The sequence below is a fragment of the Adiantum capillus-veneris genome, chromosome 30 (assembly GCF_014529385.1).
Source record: "Adiantum capillus-veneris isolate H3 chromosome 30, ASM1452938v2, whole genome shotgun sequence".
NCBI lineage: Eukaryota > Viridiplantae > Streptophyta > Polypodiopsida > Polypodiales > Pteridaceae > Adiantum > Adiantum capillus-veneris.
In genome coordinates this window covers 13,763,612-13,785,171 of record NC_140960.1, presented here as the reverse complement: position 1 = coordinate 13,785,171, position 21,560 = coordinate 13,763,612, and the positions used below count along the sequence as shown (strand labels likewise).

At 41.2% G+C, this 21,560-nt stretch overlaps 1 protein-coding gene across 1 annotated transcript; it reads left to right on the top strand.

Annotated features, from left to right (window-relative positions):
* The first annotated feature begins 7,253 nt into the window (after positions 1 to 7,253).
* Positions 7,254 to 8,918, top strand: LOC147417568 (uncharacterized). The gene is made up of 6 exons (XM_086507020.1): positions 7,254 to 7,317; positions 7,437 to 7,511; positions 7,593 to 8,006; positions 8,093 to 8,214; positions 8,307 to 8,723; positions 8,859 to 8,918. Exons 1-6 carry the CDS (start codon positions 7,254 to 7,256, stop codon positions 8,916 to 8,918), a joined length of 1,152 nt encoding a protein of 383 aa, XP_086363146.1.
* Positions 8,919 to 21,560: the final 12,642 nt, after the last annotated feature.

Sequence of the window (21,560 nt, the reverse complement as noted above, 5' to 3'; positions counted from 1 at the left end):
CATCTACAAATCAAAATGGAGAGCGCAATAACTAAAATACTGCCGCACGAGAATATTCGAGGCTAAAGTTAATACCCATAAGCACATATCAACCAAAAAGCTACTTCTCAAAACCATTGCAAGGTCCACAAGCCTTCAAGGCTGCATCAGCACCTGTGAACCTCCAAGTGCTTGGACTAACTCCAATTTTGTTAGAGCAGCCTGATGCATGAACTCATGAGCATGAGGGTCAAGGCCAAGTACTTGCAGAAATATGAAGTAAATGTGCTTACATGGCATATACACAAGGCGCTTGCTTTCTCGGTTTTGAAATTCCTCGCAAGTACATCTAGGAAAATCTGACATTGTCACAGAGTATGTCACTCCCTTTGCAATTGACCCCACAGTCTTAACATAGAAAACATGTGTTTCATTGCAAACCACAATGACTTCTTGCACCAACTCTGCTGCCATGGTTCTACCCACTTCAATCTTGCCATGAAACTCCTTTGTTAATCGTGACCTCCATTTCACAATCTTTCCATCTCTAAATTTGGGACGGATGCTGCTAGCAACTCTTTGGTTCAATGGAACTGTTTCATGCATTCTTGTTGCTGATGTCACTACTGCTTGAAAAACAAAACCATTGGCTTGCAATTGCGTTACCTCTTGAGGTTGCAAATTTGTGCCCTCTGCAACCACCCAAACACCGGGAGCTGGACCTGGCGGCCCTTCAACTATGCTGTGAACCTTCCAGGTGTGCATGTTATTGGAGTTACAAAACCAAATGAACCCTTCCACAAGGCCTCCCTATTGTGAACCCGATGGAGGATATTTTCCGCGACCCCAAAAACAAGGAGCTGGCACCCCTATTTTGGCATCCATTGAACAATCATTAATGAACCTCCCACATCGGTCTCCATCTTTTGACACCACACCAAAACAAGTCATCTTTCACCCAAGTTCTGTTCTACGTATTGCCCAAACTGACTTTGCTACGTTTACTTCGGGATATGGGACATCCGTTGGAGTTTTTTTTTTGTGCTGAAGCCCACCAATTGAAGTTGTCATTGTAACATACTCTGGCATGTGGCTATCCTCCTCCAAGACAATATTTGCATCAGCAAAAATTGGCCTCTTTTTTCTAATACTCTTTTCTTGGAGTATATTTCTATTCATTTCAGGACTATTGACACCCATTTCATGCATTGAAGAATGTGTGAGGTCAACTAGTTTCTTTCCTGCTGCCAATGAAGCAGATGAAGGTTGGTTCATGAAGCGATTTACCAAATCTTTAATGCCGGGACCGGTGGAGCTACCAACACCTTTAAAATAGGCATTATATTTCACACTTTGAAGCACCGCTAAAGACATATCTGCACATGCTGCCTCATACAAACTTATGTGATCCTTATAACCAACAGAGGCACGCATACTAGCATGTTTTGACTCAGACAAGTTTGTATTAGGGACAAATATTCCTGCAGCATCTTGTGATACAAATCTTTCTCCCCAATGAGGCACTCGTACATCCCACCAAGCCAGCCATGTCTCCAATGAAGCAATCTCCCCTTCAATGGCCATTCCTGTTTTCCAAAATCTTCTAAGCTCTCCCTTACAATGCTCAGCCGCATTCTCTGTAGGTGCAGTTCTCCACTTGCGGCACAAAATCTTGTGCTCCTCTTGAAATGCGGAACGGATGCACTTGCTAGTATGTCGAACCATAATTTGCTCCCAATGAAACAAACATGATCTCTCTTTGTTTGGAATAGACCTCTTTGCTCCTCCAAAATAAACAGTATGCACAACAATCCAATTGGCACTTGCTTCATCTGCCATAAATCCCCTAAACTCTGGCTTATCAAAACCCTGTTCCTTACCCACATTGTTCAACATCTTCCAAAATTCAATTTGAGCATGTTTATTTTCCACGCTAAACTCAGCAGTTGCAATGGTGAGAAGCTCTCGTACGTAAGGGTCATAGACATGCGCTGACATAGTCGGCCATCCTTGTACACGGTGAACATGATCAAAGTGCACCCACATTTGCTCTAAATTACCTCCAGGGCGCATCCGATTCACCAAATCAACTCCACTGCCCGGTCCCTTAATTGACATTTTAAATACATGAGGTTGTACCTTATCACCCAATTGGCCTGGGAAAAGGATACTATGGATGAAAGGATACCTGCACTTGCTTTTCAAGTCAAGCACTGCCTCAAGACCCTTTGAAGTGATATTCTTTGATCTTTTTGCAGACTCCAAACTTCGTTCCACTCTCCTTTTATTTGACAGGGGAGTCATACTGTCAAGGAATTCAGAAAATTCCAGATCTTCAATCATAGCACTTGCAGGTGAACCTGCTCCAATAAGCTTTTCCATGATAAGGTCATGAGTGGTGGCCCGCTCCAATTGTTTCGCAGTCACCAAAGGGTCCCGACTTGCACGATCAAGCAACATTTCATCTATGTGACTTTCAACCATCCGACTCCTCCCTTCTGCACATGGATGATTATGTTCTCCAAGATGCAAAGCACACCTAGTACATTTATGCTTATCTCTAGGCAAACAATAGTAAATAATTGCAGGACATGTAGAAACACATTCTGGAATTTGTCCACAATGAGTGCATACTAGTGTGCCATACTGAGAAGAGATCAATCCTTTAGGACTAGATTTAACAAGCCGGCCTCTCCATTGAGACTCATTGAACATATTTGAGCGCAAATAAAATGGACAATCAATGTTGATGCAGCACAAATGCCCAAAACACCTACTAAATCTGACAACGCCATTAAAACTATCACTGCTACAAGTGACATACTCCGTCCACATGTGACTATCATGTGTTTGCTCCATACCACTCATACCTGAAGAATTACCAGCTGGCGGTAATTCAAAAGCAATATACCCATCATAATGAGTTGGGAGCTCATCAATACAGACCACTTTGTTGGCTTGATGGAGGGCAATATATAAATTGCTTTGCAATGGCATGCACTTAATCATGTCAATCACACTTGCGTTGATCTCTGAGAGAGGTACTTTCTTGTCTTTCTTGTCTTGAGAAACTCTGCCAATGCTAGCATCAATCTGATCCTCACTTCTCATATCCACCTTGTAGAACTGGTGCTACTCATGATCAAGCATAAAAGTTTGTTCACCATCTGATGATATAGTAGCTTCTACCTTGACTTGCGGTCCAGATAATGTTAATGGACGAAGACAAAAATTAGCATCAGGAAGCTCAAAATGTTCTTGCAAAGAAGCAACTGTCAAAGAATAAATTATGGTATCAAACATAAGCACTAACTTCTGTCCACGCCCTGGACCAAAAACTGTAATGCATCTCCCCATGTGTTAATAGTGTGCTGAGTAGAAGGTTGCCAATATTAGAAAGCAGTGGCATGGTTTTAAGTGATACAATGGGTCCCTCTTAAAATAGACTGATGTGCTTAAAATCCTATTCATAACCGCAAGCCGCCAAGAGGATTGCATGTTCGTGTTCCCAGGAACAACAATCATATCTTTATAAAATATATTATAATAAAAATAATTCACTTTGAGTTTTAAGATTTTGAGTGAATCGTGCATAGTAATGACAAGCGAATTTCACCTACCCTCGTCAGTATCCCATGCACAAACCCCAAATACCCTCTCCAACCAAATTTTAGAATGTTTGCACAATGTTGAGCTACGGGCATGGTCACGCGAGGCTTAGTCAAAACCAAGGCCTAGCAGTCTCTGACAAGAGCTCAGATATGGTCGGCACAAATAACCGAAAACTAAGCCTTGTGTGACCATAGCCTAATGGCCATTCCCTTTTGGGGTGGCAGATTGGTTGTTGCATCTAGTGCTAAAACCCGCACGTTGTTGGTCAGGGAAGATTGACCGCCCATTGTCATGTCCATGCCGAAAACTGCGCCACCACTAATGACTTGTTACGGGCGTCGCCCACCTTAGCACACGCGTGAGGTGCCCAATCTAGAGCACCAACTACCTGTAGCCATCCACGCCGGCGTGGATGGCTACAGGTAGTTTTTTTTTTCAATGTTTAAGATTAAGTTTTGTAAGGCTACTAGTTTAAATTTAAAAAATTTGACCCTTTTAAAGAATACAGAAAGCTTTTGTATAGCTTTCTATGGATTACAGAAGAGTAAACTAAACTACAGCAGAGAAAGATTCTTAGCCTAAACTCTTGTATTTACCTATCGATAAGCTCTCTCTGGACATTTGCAGAGTTAAATAGCTTCTCCAAGAACTGTCTGTAGCCATCCACGCAGACGTGGATGGCTAGAAGGAGTTTCTTGGGACAATTTTTGTGATTTATGGTTTCTCATAGCCTCTGTTAGAACTGTCTGTAGCCATCCACGCCGGCGTGGATGGCTACAAGGAATTTTTGAATATGAGAATTTTCATCTATAGATAAGCTTTCTATTGAAATTTTCAGAGTTTCATAGCTTCTGTTAGAATTGTCTGTAGCCATCCACGCCAGCGTGGATGGCTAGAAGGAATTTTTGAGTTTGTGAATTTTTAAATAAATAAACTCTCTCTGGAGATTTGCAGAGTTATCTAGCTTCTGTTAGAACTATCTGTAGCCATCCACGCCGACGTGGATGGCTAGAAGGGGTTTCTTGGGACAATTTTTTTTTGCAGGGATTCATTCTTAGAAAGCTCCCTCAAGCCATCCATGCCGACATGGATGGCTAGAAGGAATTTCTCAAGCTGAAATCTTATAGTTGGGTATGCCTTTTTTAAATATGTTAGCTCCCTCTTGTGATCAACGCCGACTTGGATGCTTTGATGGATGATCAATAAATAAAGTTTTTGATGTTTTTAATTGCCTCTAGGCATCCGCGTCGGCATGGACTCCTAGAGGCAGTTTCAATGAAGTAAATAAAGTGGTTTTGTTGTGTTTTGCAAGTCCTTCAATACGTGGACGAGGTCATAGAGGGAGACGACTCTCTTCAACTCAAGCTTCCAGTATCTTCGAGAGCAGTGATCAAATAAGTGCAGTATCTGTCACAGATATGACAGAAGGTTTGGAGACACAAGAAGAGGAGATGCAAAGTCAAGATTTGGGGCTTGGCTCCATAAATGAAGTTGATGAATCTCTTGCCCCACAAGAGGCATGTTTACAAATAGTGCATTATGTCGTAAGAGATGAAGTAGCAGTAGATACAGAGACAGGGGATGAACACAAGCTTTACATGCATAGAGGACAAGATATTCTTCAATGTACTCGCATGTTTAGCTGTTTTGATTGTCCACCAATTCCTTTATGTCGATTGATCCCCTATGCAAGGGTGAGAGGCTTAAGAGATGATGTTAGTGGATTGAAATCTGCTTTTGCAAAGGAGGGCTACATGCAAGAAAAAGGAGCTTTTATTGTTTCAATTTGGAATTGCAAAAAGGAGGAAGCTTATGTTACAAGTATTTCATTTCTCTACTTTGATCTTTCCTACTGTCTTTTTCTATTGTGTTTTTTGTCGTTCTCATAAATAGTAGTTGAGTATGCTTTTCTGTCTATGCTTATCTATTTTGCAGAGGACCTTCTTACTTCATGGGACCGAATATGGGTTGATATACATAAAGAGTTTGAAATTGAGCTTTCTAAAAGACCAAATCTTCAAGTTCTCTCTAATAAAATGTTCTATGTTTGGGAGGGTAATCATAGAACGGTAGCTTGGATGGCTGCTATTAAAGAGAGATTCTCCACTGATCGAGAAAAGCATTGTAGTGTGCTTTGTACAGTTATTGATCCTACATGAGTGCCAGAGATAGCTCTTCTTAGTAGCTTGCAAAGAATGAATTTGTAAGTTTTATGACCTTCTATATATTTTAGCACAAAATGTCTATGTTATGTTTCTGACTTTGTATGTATTGTATATGAACTTGGAATAGCATGAACACACATGCTCTTGTGGTCATCCATCTTAGGGATGAGCTTGTCAACTGCTCCCACATTTGTGCAGCAGATCATGAAGCTTATGTAATGGGGCTTCCAGAAAAAGATCAAAAGTTGATTGCTGCAGTCTGTAAGAAATACTCGAAGGGTGTGGAGCCTTGGTATCCACTTACTCGTCGATACTTGGGAAAGCTCTTATACGATGTAAGTGTCTCTGGCTTGCTTTTCAAGAAAGATCTCGTGTTTGGTATTTTTGAAAATTATGTGTTTTCAATTGTGTGTTGAAGGATAAAATATCCAAGTAATTGAGCCAAAGAGTATGTGTTTGTTTTTTTGCAAATTATTTATTTTTAAGTATGTGTTGAAGGTTCAAATGTCCAAGAAATTGAGCCAAAGAATAGAGCAAGCTAGGCAGACAATGACAAATGAAGAACTTATAAAAGAGGAGGAGAAGATATTGAATGATTTAGCACTAAAATATGGAGAGCGCGTTGGAAAGGTGGTTGAATTATTTTTGAACTTAGGTTTTTTGCAAATAGTGTAATAGCTGTTCAAACTTGGTTTTTTATTCGTTGCTCAAATACTGTAGTTGCTGAATATTGTTGATCCGAATCTTGGACCGGATTGGATGGTTCGAGTTCTTGCACTCAAGTGGGTCCTGATAGTTGGACTACGCTTGAGAAACTGAACTTGATTGCTATGCATGATGCTTCTGTCTTGAGCAAACTGTTATGGGTTTCCTTGCTTGAAGCAGACAAGATTACTAGAGCATTTGAGGTGATTGTTTTAGATTTTTCTTGTCTTCCTTGTTATGTAGTTGGATTCGTAGAGAGGGACTTCTACAAAGGATTTTTGATAGGGCCACAAAGTTTGTGGATGACTTAACCAACATTGTTGGTGGTATTTTGTTGCCTCATGATTGCTCTCTTGCCTCTTACTTTGAGGAGCTCAAGTTTGAAGCACAACCCTATCTTTTTCCTTTGGAAACCTCTCTTGAAGCTAAGACAAAAGATGTTGATAAGCAAGCTATGAAGAAAGTGGACACAAGTACGCATGGCATCTCAAAGGCTAGCCTATAGGTCAAGCTCATCATACTTTTATTTCAAGCTTTGCATAATTACAAAGTTTATAGTGATGTTATTTTGCTTGATTGTTTTAGATTTCTATTATCCTTGGTTGGAAAAGGCTTTCTTCTAGGGATTCCATTCTTAGCTAAGCAGTGGGCACAACTATCTACTGGGGAAGAATGCATGTACTCCCCTTCCATACATAAGCTCACTACTTGGGAGATGGAGACATGTCCATGGTGGATAGACATGGCTTCTGGGCATGTATTGGCGAGAGAGAGAGAGAGCTTCACGATACTATGAGAGTTGGTGGCACATCCATCGATGTGACTCTACCTCCTAGAGTGAATGAGGTGATATCAGGTAAATGGTTACTCAAAACAGTCTCAAACATAATTTGTTGAAGAGCTTTAAACTCTCTTTTTCCTTAACTTATTTGTTTTACATACTGGTGATATTGTGTTTTTTTGCTTTTTTCTAAGCTACAAATACTTCTCACAAGGGAAAGGAGGTGATTGTTGAGACTAGGGTGGATGAAAACATGGAGCAAGAGCATGGTGAGCTATCGCTTACAATGCAGTCGTTTGTATGTTCATTTATTGGAGTTAATTCACTTTGATTAGCCTCTTGTATCGCAGTAGCTCGTGGGGAGATTGTTGCAAAGAAAACCATTTCTTTTGTCTACATCATTGATATTCCCTTGTCTTCTCTGTCCTCATTGTCTGACTCACGATGCATGGCCATTTCTGGGGACTACATAGCCATTGCTGCTGATTTTAGGGCCGGTGTTCGACATCCGGCATGGATTCGTGTTCATGAGTACATGGGATCTGCACGCTTTGATCGGACCTTGTGTGTGCGTGGTGGGAGAACAGTCGCATGGGCTGCTGATTTTATTTTTTTGGATCTTCCCTTTGGTGGTTCCCACTTAGCCTCCCCTGTTGTGCCCCTTTGGGATATTTGTAGTGAGGATCATGTTCGTGCAGGCATGCAACTTGCATATTCGACTTTGTCAGACTCTAGGTGGTTGTTGATCATGGTCTCTATGACAGGTTTGTGCTTCAATCATAATTTCATGCAATACTTGTCTATATTTTTGTTGTGTGTTTTTTATTGTGACTTTAGAAAAAGTTTGTAGGAGATACCATTGGCTGTGTTGAGAGATTTTGTCGTGCATCAGAGATGGCTATTCATCGTCGCATTGTAGTCCTTCATCATGGAGCTTATGGTTATGGTAATAGCTTTGGTGGTCAGATTGAGGTAATGCTCTTCTACATAATTAACTTGTTTGTTTCTCATTTTGGTGTATTATAGTTATTTTTATTGTTCTAATTGTCTATGTGGTGGTGTAGTGCCATTGTTCTCTCTTACTTATGGTGCATAGGGTTGGCATGCAACCACCTTGGTTTGTGGTTGAGAGCACTCCGCTATTCAATCAACTTGGCATGCAACCTTTGGATTCTTACATGATGCACCATCTCCCAGAGTCTTCTCTAGCGAGATCATCATCCGGAGAGCCATGGCGTGGTGGCTTGCAACGAAGTCATTCTTTTATTGCATGTTTTGTGGAGCTTCTTTGTAGGCCAGGAGGTCTTTGTTTGGAGTTGGGATGTGGTACAACACCCGTATTGGCAGCATGTTTAGGCACAGGGCGGGTGTGTGTAGCAGTCGACAGTGACGACACTTTGATTTCAGATTATGTGCAACCATTATTTCGCCCTAAAAAGCGAAGCAGAGAGAGGGCCTCCACCTCTCTTGATGTTGATGATGTGGGTGACATGCCTTCGCGTGTCAACCCCTTTGATGACTAGTGAGAGTCCACCTTACACTTCATTTTCCCCCCCTATTTTATGTTTCCATAATACTTTTATGCTATTTTGTCACTTTTTGGTATCATTATTCAGTATTTGGAAATTATGGATAATGATTCAAACAACAATTTGAGATTTCTTGTGTTTCAATGATGTAGGTTATGTATTTCTTATATGTGGATTGTGAGACTTACCTTTTTCTTTTTGTATGGAAGTGTGTTGCCAGTTTATGCCAAGGGGATTGCAAAAACCATGGCTGCTGATATACGATACGATTTTGACACCAACAAGAAGTGTCAGAGGTGCAATGTCTTTATTGATGATGAGTGTGACTCTTCATAGTCACGAGATAGAACCGTAGCATTTCTTGTTGTTATTAGAGTGTAGAGGCATGACATGCTGCTCTCTATATTCCACTAAATATTCCACTTGTTATCTTACAATCTTGAAGAAATCTCTCTTTTTTGGGTATAAGATATGACAATTGTCTCTTAATATATGTTAGAAACTTTGTAGATGTATGAGCATTGTTGACTAAATTTAAAGTTAAAATTAAAATTATGGTGTTGAATGTAGTTGTGGATCATTGCATGGTTTGTAATAGCTTTGCTACCTGTTTGGGTTTCTCATTGCTCTACATATCAAGCCTCAACTACACCAAAGAATCTAAAGTCTAATTTTGAACAATGCTATTGCTACGATTACTTACAGATTCAAGAAAAGATTCTCATTTTGAATAGTGTTATTGCTATCACTTGGGGCTTTAAGTAGGATCTTCATGCATCTTTCGTAACGAAGCCCATTTGGTTTCTTTATTCATTTGCTTGGATTTTCCTTCGCTCGAGAAATCTCGCACTCCACATGGTAAGACTCGCTCATTGTACTATGTAACATTCATAGCCGATGCGACTAAAAAAACATGGGTTTATGTCATGAAGAATAAGTCCGATGTATTTTCCATATTTCAAAGGTGGAAAGCCTTTGTGAAGAATGAAACAAGTACCAAGGTTAAATGCGACAATGGAGGCAAATATTGCAACCAAGCTTTTGAAAGCTTTTGTGCTAGCAATGGCATTCGGAGGCAAAGGAAAACCCCAAGGACACCCCAACAAAATGGGATTTCGGAAAGGATGAACGGGACAATCATGGAGCGAGCACGAAGCATGCGGCTACATACAGGCCTACCGCTTGAGCTTTGGGCGGAAGCTGTAAGTACGTCTGTGTACTTAATCAACCGGTCACCCTCAACGGCATTGGATGGGGGAGTTCCAGAAGAGGCATGGACATGTAAACCGGTGAATTATACATTTTTCAAAGTGTTTGGGTGTGAGGCTTTCATGCACATAGATAGAAGCCTAAGATCAAAGCTAGATGCAAAGTCCAAAAAGTGTTTCTTCATTGGCTATGGAGAAGGTGACTTTGGGTATCGCCTATGGAATCCTGAAGATGGTAAAATCTTAAGGAGTAGGGATGTAATTTTTAACGAACAAAATATGTACAAAGATTACTTGGAAAGAAAATAAACAAAAGAAACAAGTGATGAGTACATGGAGCTTGAGTACGGTGAAGATCAAGGACTGCAAACGGTGACAATGTGCAACAACGTCAACCAAATGAGGAGCCTCAACCTATTCCACGAAGATCTACAAGAGCAAGTAGACCTCCAGAAAGGTTTGTTCCTTCCTTCAACCATCTCTTGATCTCAGATTCTGGAGAGCCGGAATCATACAAAGAAGCTATGCAACACGAATCCAAAGAAGAATGGACGAAGAGCATGCAAGTGGAGATGGACTCACTACATCGCAACCAAACATGGGAGTTGGTTGAGTTGCCTAAAGGTAAGTGGGCACTTCAAAACAAATGGGTGTATAAGTTAAAAGAAGAAGAAGGTGGGAAGAAAAGGTACAAGTCTAGGCTTGTGGTAAAAGGGTTTTCTAAAAACAAAGGTATTGACTTCAATGACATATTTTCTACTGCTGTAAAAATGAACTCAACTAGGCTTGTCTTAAGCCTTGTGGCTGATCATGATTTAAATCTCGAGCAAATGGATGTAAAAACGGCATTCCCTCACGGTGACTTAGAGGAGGAAATCTACATGCTTCAACCAAAGGGGTATGAAGTAAAAGGTAAGGAGAAAATGGTTTACAGATTAAAGAAGACCTTGTATGGCTTAAATCAAGCATCAAGACAATGGTACTTGAATTTTGATCGATGGATGTTGGATTAGGGATTCACAAGATGCAACTCGGATCACTACGTCTACACGAAGAATTTGGGAGATGGGAAGTTCATCATCCTAATGTTATATATTGATGACATGTTGATTGCAAGTGCTAACATGCAGGACATCAAAGACCTAAAAGAGGAGCTGTCTAAATATTTTTCAATGAAAGATTTAGGTGCTGCAAAGAGTAAACTTGGTATGAAAATATCAAGGGACAGGACGAAGAAGACAATAAAGATAGCTCAAGAAGATTACATCAAGAAGGTACTAGAAAGGTTTGCAATGCAAAATTCAAAACCAATTTCTACACCTTTGGCTGGTCACTTTAAACTAACCAAGGATATGTGTCCAAAGACACAAGAGGAGATAGCCTACATGTCTAAAGTTCCATATGCTGCAGCGGTAGGTTCTCTAATGTATGCTACAGTTTGGACAAGGCCAGATATTGCACATGCAGTGGGAGTTGTGAGTAGGTTCATGGACAACCTAGGTAAAGAACACTGGCAAGGTATGAAGTGGATACTTAGGTATCTAAAAGGGACAACAACAAATGCTTTGTATTTTGGAGGAACTAATATTTTTCTAGAAGGGTATGTTGATGTAGATATGGCAGGTGACAAAGATACTCGAAGGAGAACTACTGGCTATGTCTTCATGGTTGGAGGCACAACAGTATGTAGCAATGACGGAGGCAAGCAAAGAAATTATGTGGCTTCACAGATTCTTAGAAGAGCTTGGATTCAAACAAGACAATTATGTCTTGTACAGTGATAGCCAAAGCGCTATCCATCTTGCAAAGAACTCAACCTTTCATTCAAGGACAAAGCACATTGAGGTGAGATATCACTTCATACGCACTCTTTTGGAAGAGGGACAGCTAAAGCTAGGAAAGGTGCATACAAGTGAAAATCTTGCAGACATGTTTATAAAGGTGGTCAACAAGGAGAAGTTGACATTTTGCTCATCTTCAATCGGTACGCAAAAACAGTAAACGGATGATCTTAAAGGGTCGTTTTTGGGTCACTAAAGCCTCTCCTAGGGTCAAAACAACATAAAATACGCATATAAACACTCAAAACAATGATTTAAAGCCTAAACGGATGCGTTTGAAACCTTCACCAAATCTTGAATGCTTACACTTGAATGAAAGAGCAGAGTAAGAGGAACACAATGCAAGAAACAAAATTGAATTTGGATTACCATAGGCACAGAAGCGATGATTACAAGTTTGAGCAAAGAGGCAGCTCTCTGTGCGTAACGCAATAGTCACTTATCTTCAAAAATAATCTCCCTTTCACACTAACCTTAGTGTATTATATACCTAGGGCTTTCTAAAGTGGCCGGCGGCCAACTTCTCATGGACCTTTACATACATCATTGGAAAAATTACATCTTTGACTCAGACTTGACATAGACGATTGTCATTAGACTTTTACAGGGTTTGATGTATTAAACATTGGAAAAATAATGTGACCACATCAAAACTTTGGCCGGCTGACCCAACGGGCGCCTTGGCTAGGTGGGCACTTGTATGTTGTTATCACATCCAAACACTCCCCCGTTCCTAGCTCGTGTCGTCCCTTAACACGGCCATTTGTAGTCTGGTCTTCTTGTTGATGAGACTCCCCCCTTCCTTGATTGAGTTATATTTGGCATGTTTTGCTTGTTCAAATGGGGTGCCCATTTGCCTTTGATTGATGAACATGTGTTCTTTGTGATTTGGATGTTGTGGACGAGGCATTTGTGCATGTTGTTGCACATCCTGCTTTACCTTTTCATTTGTGCAGTTGGTCGATGATACCTGCTTCTTTGGATACTTTGCCTCCTTGTGTAGTTGACTTTTTATTGGAGCTCGTATCTCAAAATGTTTGAGACTTTGACATGTGTGCACTGGCATCTCCAATTTGATTTTCTTTGCTACTTTTTCAATAGAGCTTTGTTGGTATCTTTGAAGATAAGAGCTGCTTTTGTCGAAGCGTAGTTGATAGTTTAGGGTAGAGTCCGAATTTTTCTGTTGTTAAACATTGAATATAGAAAAGGATTGGAGGGAGAGGTTGTGCAAGGTAAGGGGCCCTGGGTGAGAAACTTACTTGCAAAAAGGTCACTCAAGATGATTCTATAGAAATTGAAAAAAAGACAAAATATTTGCTCTTCAAAACACACTATAGAATGCTTAATCATTTTCGATTGGAGCACTACAGAGTAAAAGAGGGATGGTTCATGTAATTTATGGTCTACTGTGAAAGAATAAACTCTTGTTTTCTCATTGGTCCCACAATTTCCGGGTCCTACTACTACTCTATTCGTTGTGTCCTACTACTCTTTTGTTTTATTTAGTGTAATCTTCACATATTCCCTTGCTCCCTTTGCTCTTAAGTTTCTCCAAGAAAATGAATGGCTCAATTTCACCTTGTGTAACCACTCAAGCTAGCTTCATACACAGCTCCTGTAGGGCGTTCTAAGCAAAAACAAAATCTCAGACCCTCGTCTACTACTCCTGCACGTCATCGTCTCCTGCTCCGACTTCTCGTTGTCTCATGCCCATGACGTGGAGTGGCAAGGGTATCTTGCAAGTGACTCAATGATATATTTTCTATAGCCTCGACACCTCCTTGATTTCACCCAAGTGACTCAATGCTTGCCGCTTGGCACGTCCTTGTTCGCCCTTCCTTCAAGCTGCCAACTGATCCTCATCCGGATTCCCGCTGTCCATGCCCTTGCTCCAAGAGAAGCAGCTACATGTACCATTTCTTACGAGGCCCACATGAGTGCTTCACATTGCTGAGACACCCTGACTGTCTCTCACTCTCTTCCCTCTAGCAAAAAGGTGTTCGTAGCCTATAGGCACAAGCCTGTGCACCCTGATCACCGTCTCTCACTCTCTTTCCCTCTGATCACAAGGTGGTCACAGCCTGTAGACACAAACACAGCAATGAGAGAGAGAGAGAGAAAGAGAGAGAGAGAGAGAGAGAGAGAATGCACCCTGACTAGCACTACCTCTCGTTCCATTTGGCCACATGGCGATTGTAGACAGTAGCTGGCGCAAACAAGAGGACACGCAGGTGCAGAGAGAGAGAGAGAGAGAGAGAGAGAGAGAGAGAGAGAGAGAGAGAGAGAGAGAGACGGTCCGTGTTGGCTATTGCCTCTTGTAGGCACGACGGAGATGCACTCAACGGCTTGGACTGCCATATTGCAATCGCGTGCAATTGAAACGGAGAAAGCAAAGAAAAAGGTAAGGATAATATGTTATCCGTAGGCCTCCCTACTACTTGGGTTCGTTCCTGAACTGGTTCCGCGTCGACGCGGTATGCTGCAGGGTCGTGTCCGGATTGTGCCTCCCTACTTGGGTTCATTTCTTAACTATTTCCACGCTGATGCGGTATGTTGAAGGGCTGTGTCTAGATCATGCCTCCCTACTTGGGTTCTTTCCTTAACTGGTTCCGCGCCGACGCGGTATGCTGAAGGGCGGTGTCCGGATAGTGCCTCCCTACTTGGATTCTTTCCTTAACTGGTTCCGCGCCGACGCGGTATGCTGAAGGCCCATGTCCGGATAGAGAGGAAAGGCAATGGATACTATACACGCAAAGACACACGCTACATCCTGCAAGTTGTCATAAACGTGGACAACCTGCATGACGTGTCTTGCACCATTAGAGAGAGAGAGAGAGAGAGAGAGAGAGAGAGAGAGAGAGAGAGAGAGAGAGAGAGAGAGAGAGAGAGAGAGAGAGAGAGAGAGAGAGAGAGAGAGAGAGAGAGAGAGAGAGAGAGAGAGAGAGAGAGAGAGAGAGAGAGAGAGAGAGAGAGAGAGAGAGAGAGAGAGAGAGAGAGAGCTTCTGCCATGCCCTTTCTTAAAGTCTGTAGACTCGCTTTAGAAGTTTCAAGATTTTTGGCAGTGAAGTGTGCTCCCTCTTTGACATGAGCTTCTCATAGAGGTGTTATCCGCCGATGAAACCTCCCGTGACAATCATGCAAATGGTGAGCGTCTGCACTGGGGATCGACCAAGATTACCTCTTGCAGTAGTACAAGTCATGTAGATCGAGTAAGATCTGGAAGGCTCACACCATAAAGATGAGAATATTCACACTATAGGATGACAAGCGGACCCTATATTAATAGCATCCACGCCGACGCAGAATGCTTAAGGTCCGTGTTCAGATTGAGATGAATGGATTGAGAAGAGCATATGGGGGAACCTTAATTGGGACTATATCCTAATGGGTTCCGTGTCGACACAGAATGGTTTGGGAGTGTTTCCTTTAAAAGTAGCTTTTATACGTGGCTGCCTGACAAGCCAGTGTAGGTATCGATGAGGTTGCAACTGGGCACGTAGGCACACTGATCTTGCTAACTTGAAGATGTGATTTGGAAGAATGTCATGCGAGGAGAAAGGTAGAGGCAAACAACATGGGTAGATAGGGGTGATGAATGCAATGTTCAGGTAGATGCAGAGAAGATAAGAAGACATCAATAGCCTGCACACCAAGTTAAGGAGAATATTGAGGCTACTTTAGGCTAGCGTAGTGGGCACCAATTCTGCAAAGAGGGCGGTGATAATTTTTTAAGAGATAGGGGTGTAAGTGGAGGCTCATTGCTTGGCTGAGAAAAGCTTCCAGACGGCCTTGAGATGACTAAGCCAGTTGATTAGCGATACTCTAGGTGATTTTTTTTGGTTAAGCGATGCAGTTACGGTGTGAGCTATTGAATGGGCTTGGAGTAGCAGGTATTTTAACTTAGGGATAGAGTCGCAGACTACTAAAGGTGGGCAAGGTTGGGAGTCCCTGCCCATGGGCAAAGCTATACACTACTCGCGTATGTGTTGAGTGGAGTTGAACGTGCAATCGAGTCACAATGATAGCTTTAGCCCTTGTCTTGTGTTGGGGTGTCTCTCACCTCCTTTTGTTCTTATAGCCACACACAGAGAGTCTATAACACACACACACACCCACAAAATTAAGAGAGTTATAGAAAAACAAGACTAATCACCTTTATTTTGAGATCATAAAAGCTTTAAACAAAGCTTGACATGAGGGCTTTTAGCACATAGACATAAGAAATTAAAACAATCAATTACATAATCAAGCCCAAAATTCACGTAAAATAGATGCTAAATTGAAGCAATTAGCACAAATGAATGTCCAAAATGTTTTAATCTCTCACTATTGATTGCGATGATAAATTAACTCCAAATGGAGTACCTAATAACTTATGGAGAGATTGTGAAGAGGGAGATAGAGAGAGGAGGGGGGGGGGGAGAAGAGAGAGAGGAAGAGAGAGAGAGAGAGAGAAGGAGTGAGATCCACAATCCACAGAGGACATCAAATCCCTCCACATGTATGTCCATATGCAACAAATAATTCCTTCTCCTATGGTCTCTCTCTCTCTCTCTCTCTCTCTCTCTCTCTCTCTCTCTCTATGTGTGTGTGTGTGTGTCTGTTTCACCAAGATATCGCTCGGTTTTTGTGTTTGCTCGATAAAGTTTGCTCGGTGCTTGGTAAGACTCGTGGGTGGTCAACTCCCTGGCATTGGGCTCTACACACCTGTAGAAGATGTATGGATCCCCGTTTGTCAATCTATATAAGCCCTCATGAGTGTAATCTGTAAGCACTCTCTTGGATTCATTGGCTTTGATGAATCTCACGTTTGGTTTGTCAATTAGAGGATGCCCCTCCTCTAGGTATTCTCCCAATCCCCCTGTTGAAGACATTGCAGTGTTTCTTGCGTTTTTCATGTCTCCGACTGGAGTAGAGAACCCTGGTGGTGAATGATTTATCATGATTAAGGATCAACAAATCTCTCAAGATAGTCCTTGACAAGCTCACTTTGTCTTAGTGAAACTTATCTCTCTTTGCCCCTGGTCAGGTCTCTCAAAAGTCAGGAATTTATGACTTTTTGGTCTTTTGAAATTGGTCTTGGGGTACCCTAAAATTTTGGATTTAGGAAACCTAGAAAAATTCAGCTCTAGGTGTGTGCTATTGCCCGCAAGCTTTCTTCCTAGCTATACCTGACTCAATTTGGAGTTGTCTATCAAAAGTTAGAGCACTTTTAGTGAACTGCACTTGAAACAACACTCAAAACAGTCTCAGGACCAGAACACAGGAACTTTGGCTTGTATCTTGGCTTCCAGAGGGTATTTTTCACTCAAACTTAAGATTTGGGATGTCCTCAAGTAGATCTACAAACTTATGAAGTCAAATACCCTCACTATGCAGAGGTACACCGATTGCGATCGTTGACCCCATGTCACAGATTTGGAAGATTTTTGCACAGTAGTAGCTAGCCCTTGATGTCTTGATACCAAGTGTCTTTGTATTTTTGAATTTGGAGATGTTTTGACCAATGAAAACCCAAATCCCAGGTGGTTTTGCGATTATTGGCATGATTGTGTAACTGGGACTTTTGACCACTTTCTTTTGCTTTTTTGACCTTGCTCCTTTTGGGAAATATGTTGCACTAGATGTCAGCTACCTACTCATAAATTTTCAATCCAAAATGTCACTGAGGTACACCGATCGCGATCGTAGTTCCAACTTCTTTTTGCATGAAATTTTAGGAGTTGATAGACATGGATATGATTAGTCTATTCCCAACCCCACTTTGCATTTGGATCACAAAAACTTGAATTTTCTCAAAATTTTGGTCTGAAGGATCAATGATCAATGTTTGCCCTATTTGACAACTGTCTTTTGTTTTTTTGACCCTGCTCCTTTTGGAAAATATGTTGCACTAGATGTCAGCTACCTACTCACTAAGTCTCAACTGAAAATGTCACTATGGTACACCGATCGCGATCGTAGTACCAGCTCCTTTTCAGGTGAAACTTGTGGATATGGTAGACAATGATGTGTACACTCTACTCCCCAAATCTTTTTGAATTTGGACAAGAAAAAGTCAAGTTTTCACCAGATCTTGGTCTACTGCAGTGGTTTTTTGATTGTCTGCTATTTTTGGCTATTTTGTTTACTTTTTAGAATTTTGAAAACTCCTGGTATCTTATATAACCTAGGTGTATGTGTGGGTAAAGTCTGGTCAAAATTTGGCATTGAGGTACACCGATCGCGATCGTAGTTTGGAGCCCAAATTGGATGAAACTTCACCAGCTTGTTCACTAGGCTATTATAAGACTACCTACCAGACACTTTTGTATTTGGACTCAAAAAAGTCAAGAATTTGCAGTTTCTTGGTCTGAAGTGCGTGATTTTCCTGAATCTGTCAATTTGACTTGATTTTGGTGTTTGTTTTGCGATTTGAAAGCTATCTGGGGTTGTCCTGTGTACAGGCTATCCCTCTATATGGTTTCTTCCTAGTCTTGATGTGTTTTGGTCTTCTGAAAGTCAATTTCTATGCCAGTTTAGCAATTTTTGACTTGGATCTGTATTCAGATGGTTTGACAAGTATTTTGAGGTTTCTGGATCTAGGTCCTTTAGAATTTTATGTTTGTATACACCTGAGGATCCCATAGATGAAATCTGGTCAAAATCTGGCACTTAGGTACACCGATCGCGATCGTAGTTTGGAGCCCAAATTAGACCAAATTTGGCATGCTTGTAGACTGATGTTTTAAGGCTATCCCCCAAGTCTTTTTGCATTTGGATCAGCAAAAGTCAAGATTTTACAGTTTTTGGGTCTGTCAGGCTAGTTTTACGCAAGTGGCCTGATTTCCTTGATTTTTGATGTTTTTGGGTGTGGTTGCTTTAGACAAACTTGTTTAGAATCTTATCAGGAAGGCACATGTCAAATCTTGTACAATTCTGACACTGAGGTACACCGATCGCGATCGTAGTACCAGAGCCAAATCTGATGAAATTTTACAGGATCTCTCTGACAAGTATTTCCCAGTGTTTAGTGCTACCACTTTGTGATTTGAATCAATTTCAGCTCTGTTTGGTCAGATTTTCTAAATTTCAGAGTCTTATGGCCTTTTTTGCCAAAGTTATGGTTTTCTGGCTTCTCGACTCTAACTTTTGTCCCAAATCTGACCGGAATGTAATTTACTTATCCTACTCCTAAGTACAGAAATGAAAGAACATAAAAACATGAATCAAACAAAACAAACAGGATAAAAAACGGATGATGGATCAGTACTCAATCGATACAAAGAAATTTGAAGAGAAAAAATTCTTAAAGCAACCTCACTCAAAACTCCCTATATCTCTGAAGAGTAGATCTAGCCAGTCCACTGACCCTAGACTCCACTAAGCACTAAACCCCTGTCTAGATGCTTCACTGAAATGTAAATGGAATGGAAATTATCTTTTGGAACAATAATAAAACTCTGAATACGCACTTGGTCACTCATCACCTAAGATTCATTCCCCGGCAGTGGCGCCAATGTTTGCTATGGACATCCATCGCGGGTCACCGCAACGGACGTCCATAGCATAGCTCTCAAGCATCAACATAAAATTATCGATACAGGGGAAGCGACTCGGATGAGGCATGGAAACTCACTAGGGTGTCAATCCTAATGAAGTGAACTCGAAGAGAAGCAACTACTAACTCTACAAGCAAATCAAACGCACTAAAGCCAAGTATTTTGCCTATGTCCTTCTACAAAGCTCTACAGTCATCATGCCCGTTTACCATGAAAATCATATCGGAATCGCACGAAACTTGAAGAGAAGCTACAGGGGACTATCAGGAACATACCCTATCACTGTAACAGCATTCTGGACAGATACAAAGATCGTGATCATTCGTCCCTTAGTACGCAAAAACAGTAAACGGATGATCCTAAAGGGTCGTTTTTGGGTCCTTAAAGCCTCTCCTAGAGTCAAAACAACATAAAATATGCATATAAACACTCAAAACAGCGATTTAAGGCCTAAATGGATGCATTTGAAACCTTCACCGAATCTTGAATGCTTACACTTGAATGAAAGAGCAGAGTAAGAGGAACACAATGCAAGAAACAAAATTGAATTTGGATTACCGTAGCCATAGAAGCGATGATTACAAGTTTGAGCAAAGAGGCAGCTCTCTGTGCGTAACGCAATAGCCACTTATCTTCAAAAATAATCTCCCTTTCACACTAACCTTAGTGTATTATATACCTAGTGCTTTCTAAAGTGGCCGGCGGCAGCCAACTTCTCATGGACCTTTACATACATCATTGAAAAAATTACATCTTTGACTCAGACTTGACATAGACGATTGTCATTAGACTTTTATAAGGTTTGATGTATTAAACATCGGAAAAATAATGTGACCACATCAAAACTTTGGCCGGCTGACCCAACGGGCGCCTTGGCTAGGTGGGCACTTGTATGTTGTTATCACCTCCAAACAGTGAAGCAAGGCGGCAGCTCTATTAAAGGTATATTCCCTTTGTAAACTACTTCTTGTTTTGAAGTACTAAAGCCATTAAGTGGATGCTTTCCCATGGATGTACCCCACATTGGGAGAACCACGTATATCATGTGTACTCTCTCTCTCTCTCTCTCTCTCTCTACTCTATAATCTCTTGTGTGTGAAATCTATCTCTCTCCATTGAGTAATCTACTCAAATATCTATTTAGCTACGTCACTTTTCCTAACAAAGTGTGTTGTAGTTGAACATAATTGTCTAGCTGACACTCCTGCTCCTTTTTTTGTTGCTGTACTTTTTTATTGAGATTCGCCATCTCATGTTCAGTTGCTTCATCTTCTTGTTGGATTCCTCTCTAACTTGATGTAGATCTTTCATAGACTTCTCTTGTAGTGATGAATAGGCAGCCAAGAGATGTTTACTTGCTTCCCTTTCATTGACAAAATCTGAATACAATCTCCAGTAGTAGCCAAACAGTCCACCTCTTCCATCTCCAATAAAACGTAGAAGCTCAGTGACATTACGAAAGGGTAGTGGTGCATTAGTTGTTGGATCACCTGGGTAAATGTGGCCATCAACCCATAAGTTGATTGCCTTGCACCCAATGCTTCATAGCTAATCTGCAGCATTGGGATTCGATATGCCAAGTCACACAGTAGCATACTTTTGTTCCAAATCAGCATTTAATCGATATCGTTTTGGCCTGTTACTAATGTCTTGCAGTGGAGGGAGATTGAATGACATGTTTGTTCGCTAATCAAGAAAAATACTAAGAGAATGTGTAATGGTGACTGCTGCAAGCATCAAAATCTGGCTATGGAGGAAAAAAGTGGAAGGTACTGAGAGATAGTAGAGAAGGATTATTTTGTGGAGGAAAGAAAGAGAGTAAGTGTAGCTCAATCTCTTTTGAATTCAAAATATTGATCATGTGGGCTTTAGAGAGAGAAATGCAGATGCACACAGAGGTAATGGAGTTCGCCATTGCTCTCACCTGAAGCTGGAGTGGGAGGAGTGGGAGGAGAGAGAGAGAGAGAGAGAGAGAGAGAGAGAGAGAGAGAGAGAGAGAGAGAGAGAGATAAAGGAAGAGAGTGAGAGAGAGAGTAGATCTGTAGCCTTGGAGGATCTACACTTTCTGTCAGATGTAGGTAGCATAGAATGTCTTCTTAATGATTGGGAGGTGGAAGTGACAAGAGAGAAAAGGGGGGGAAAGGGAAAGAGTTGGCTCACGTTTTAGAGAGAGAATACAGTGAGAGAATATGCAAAATC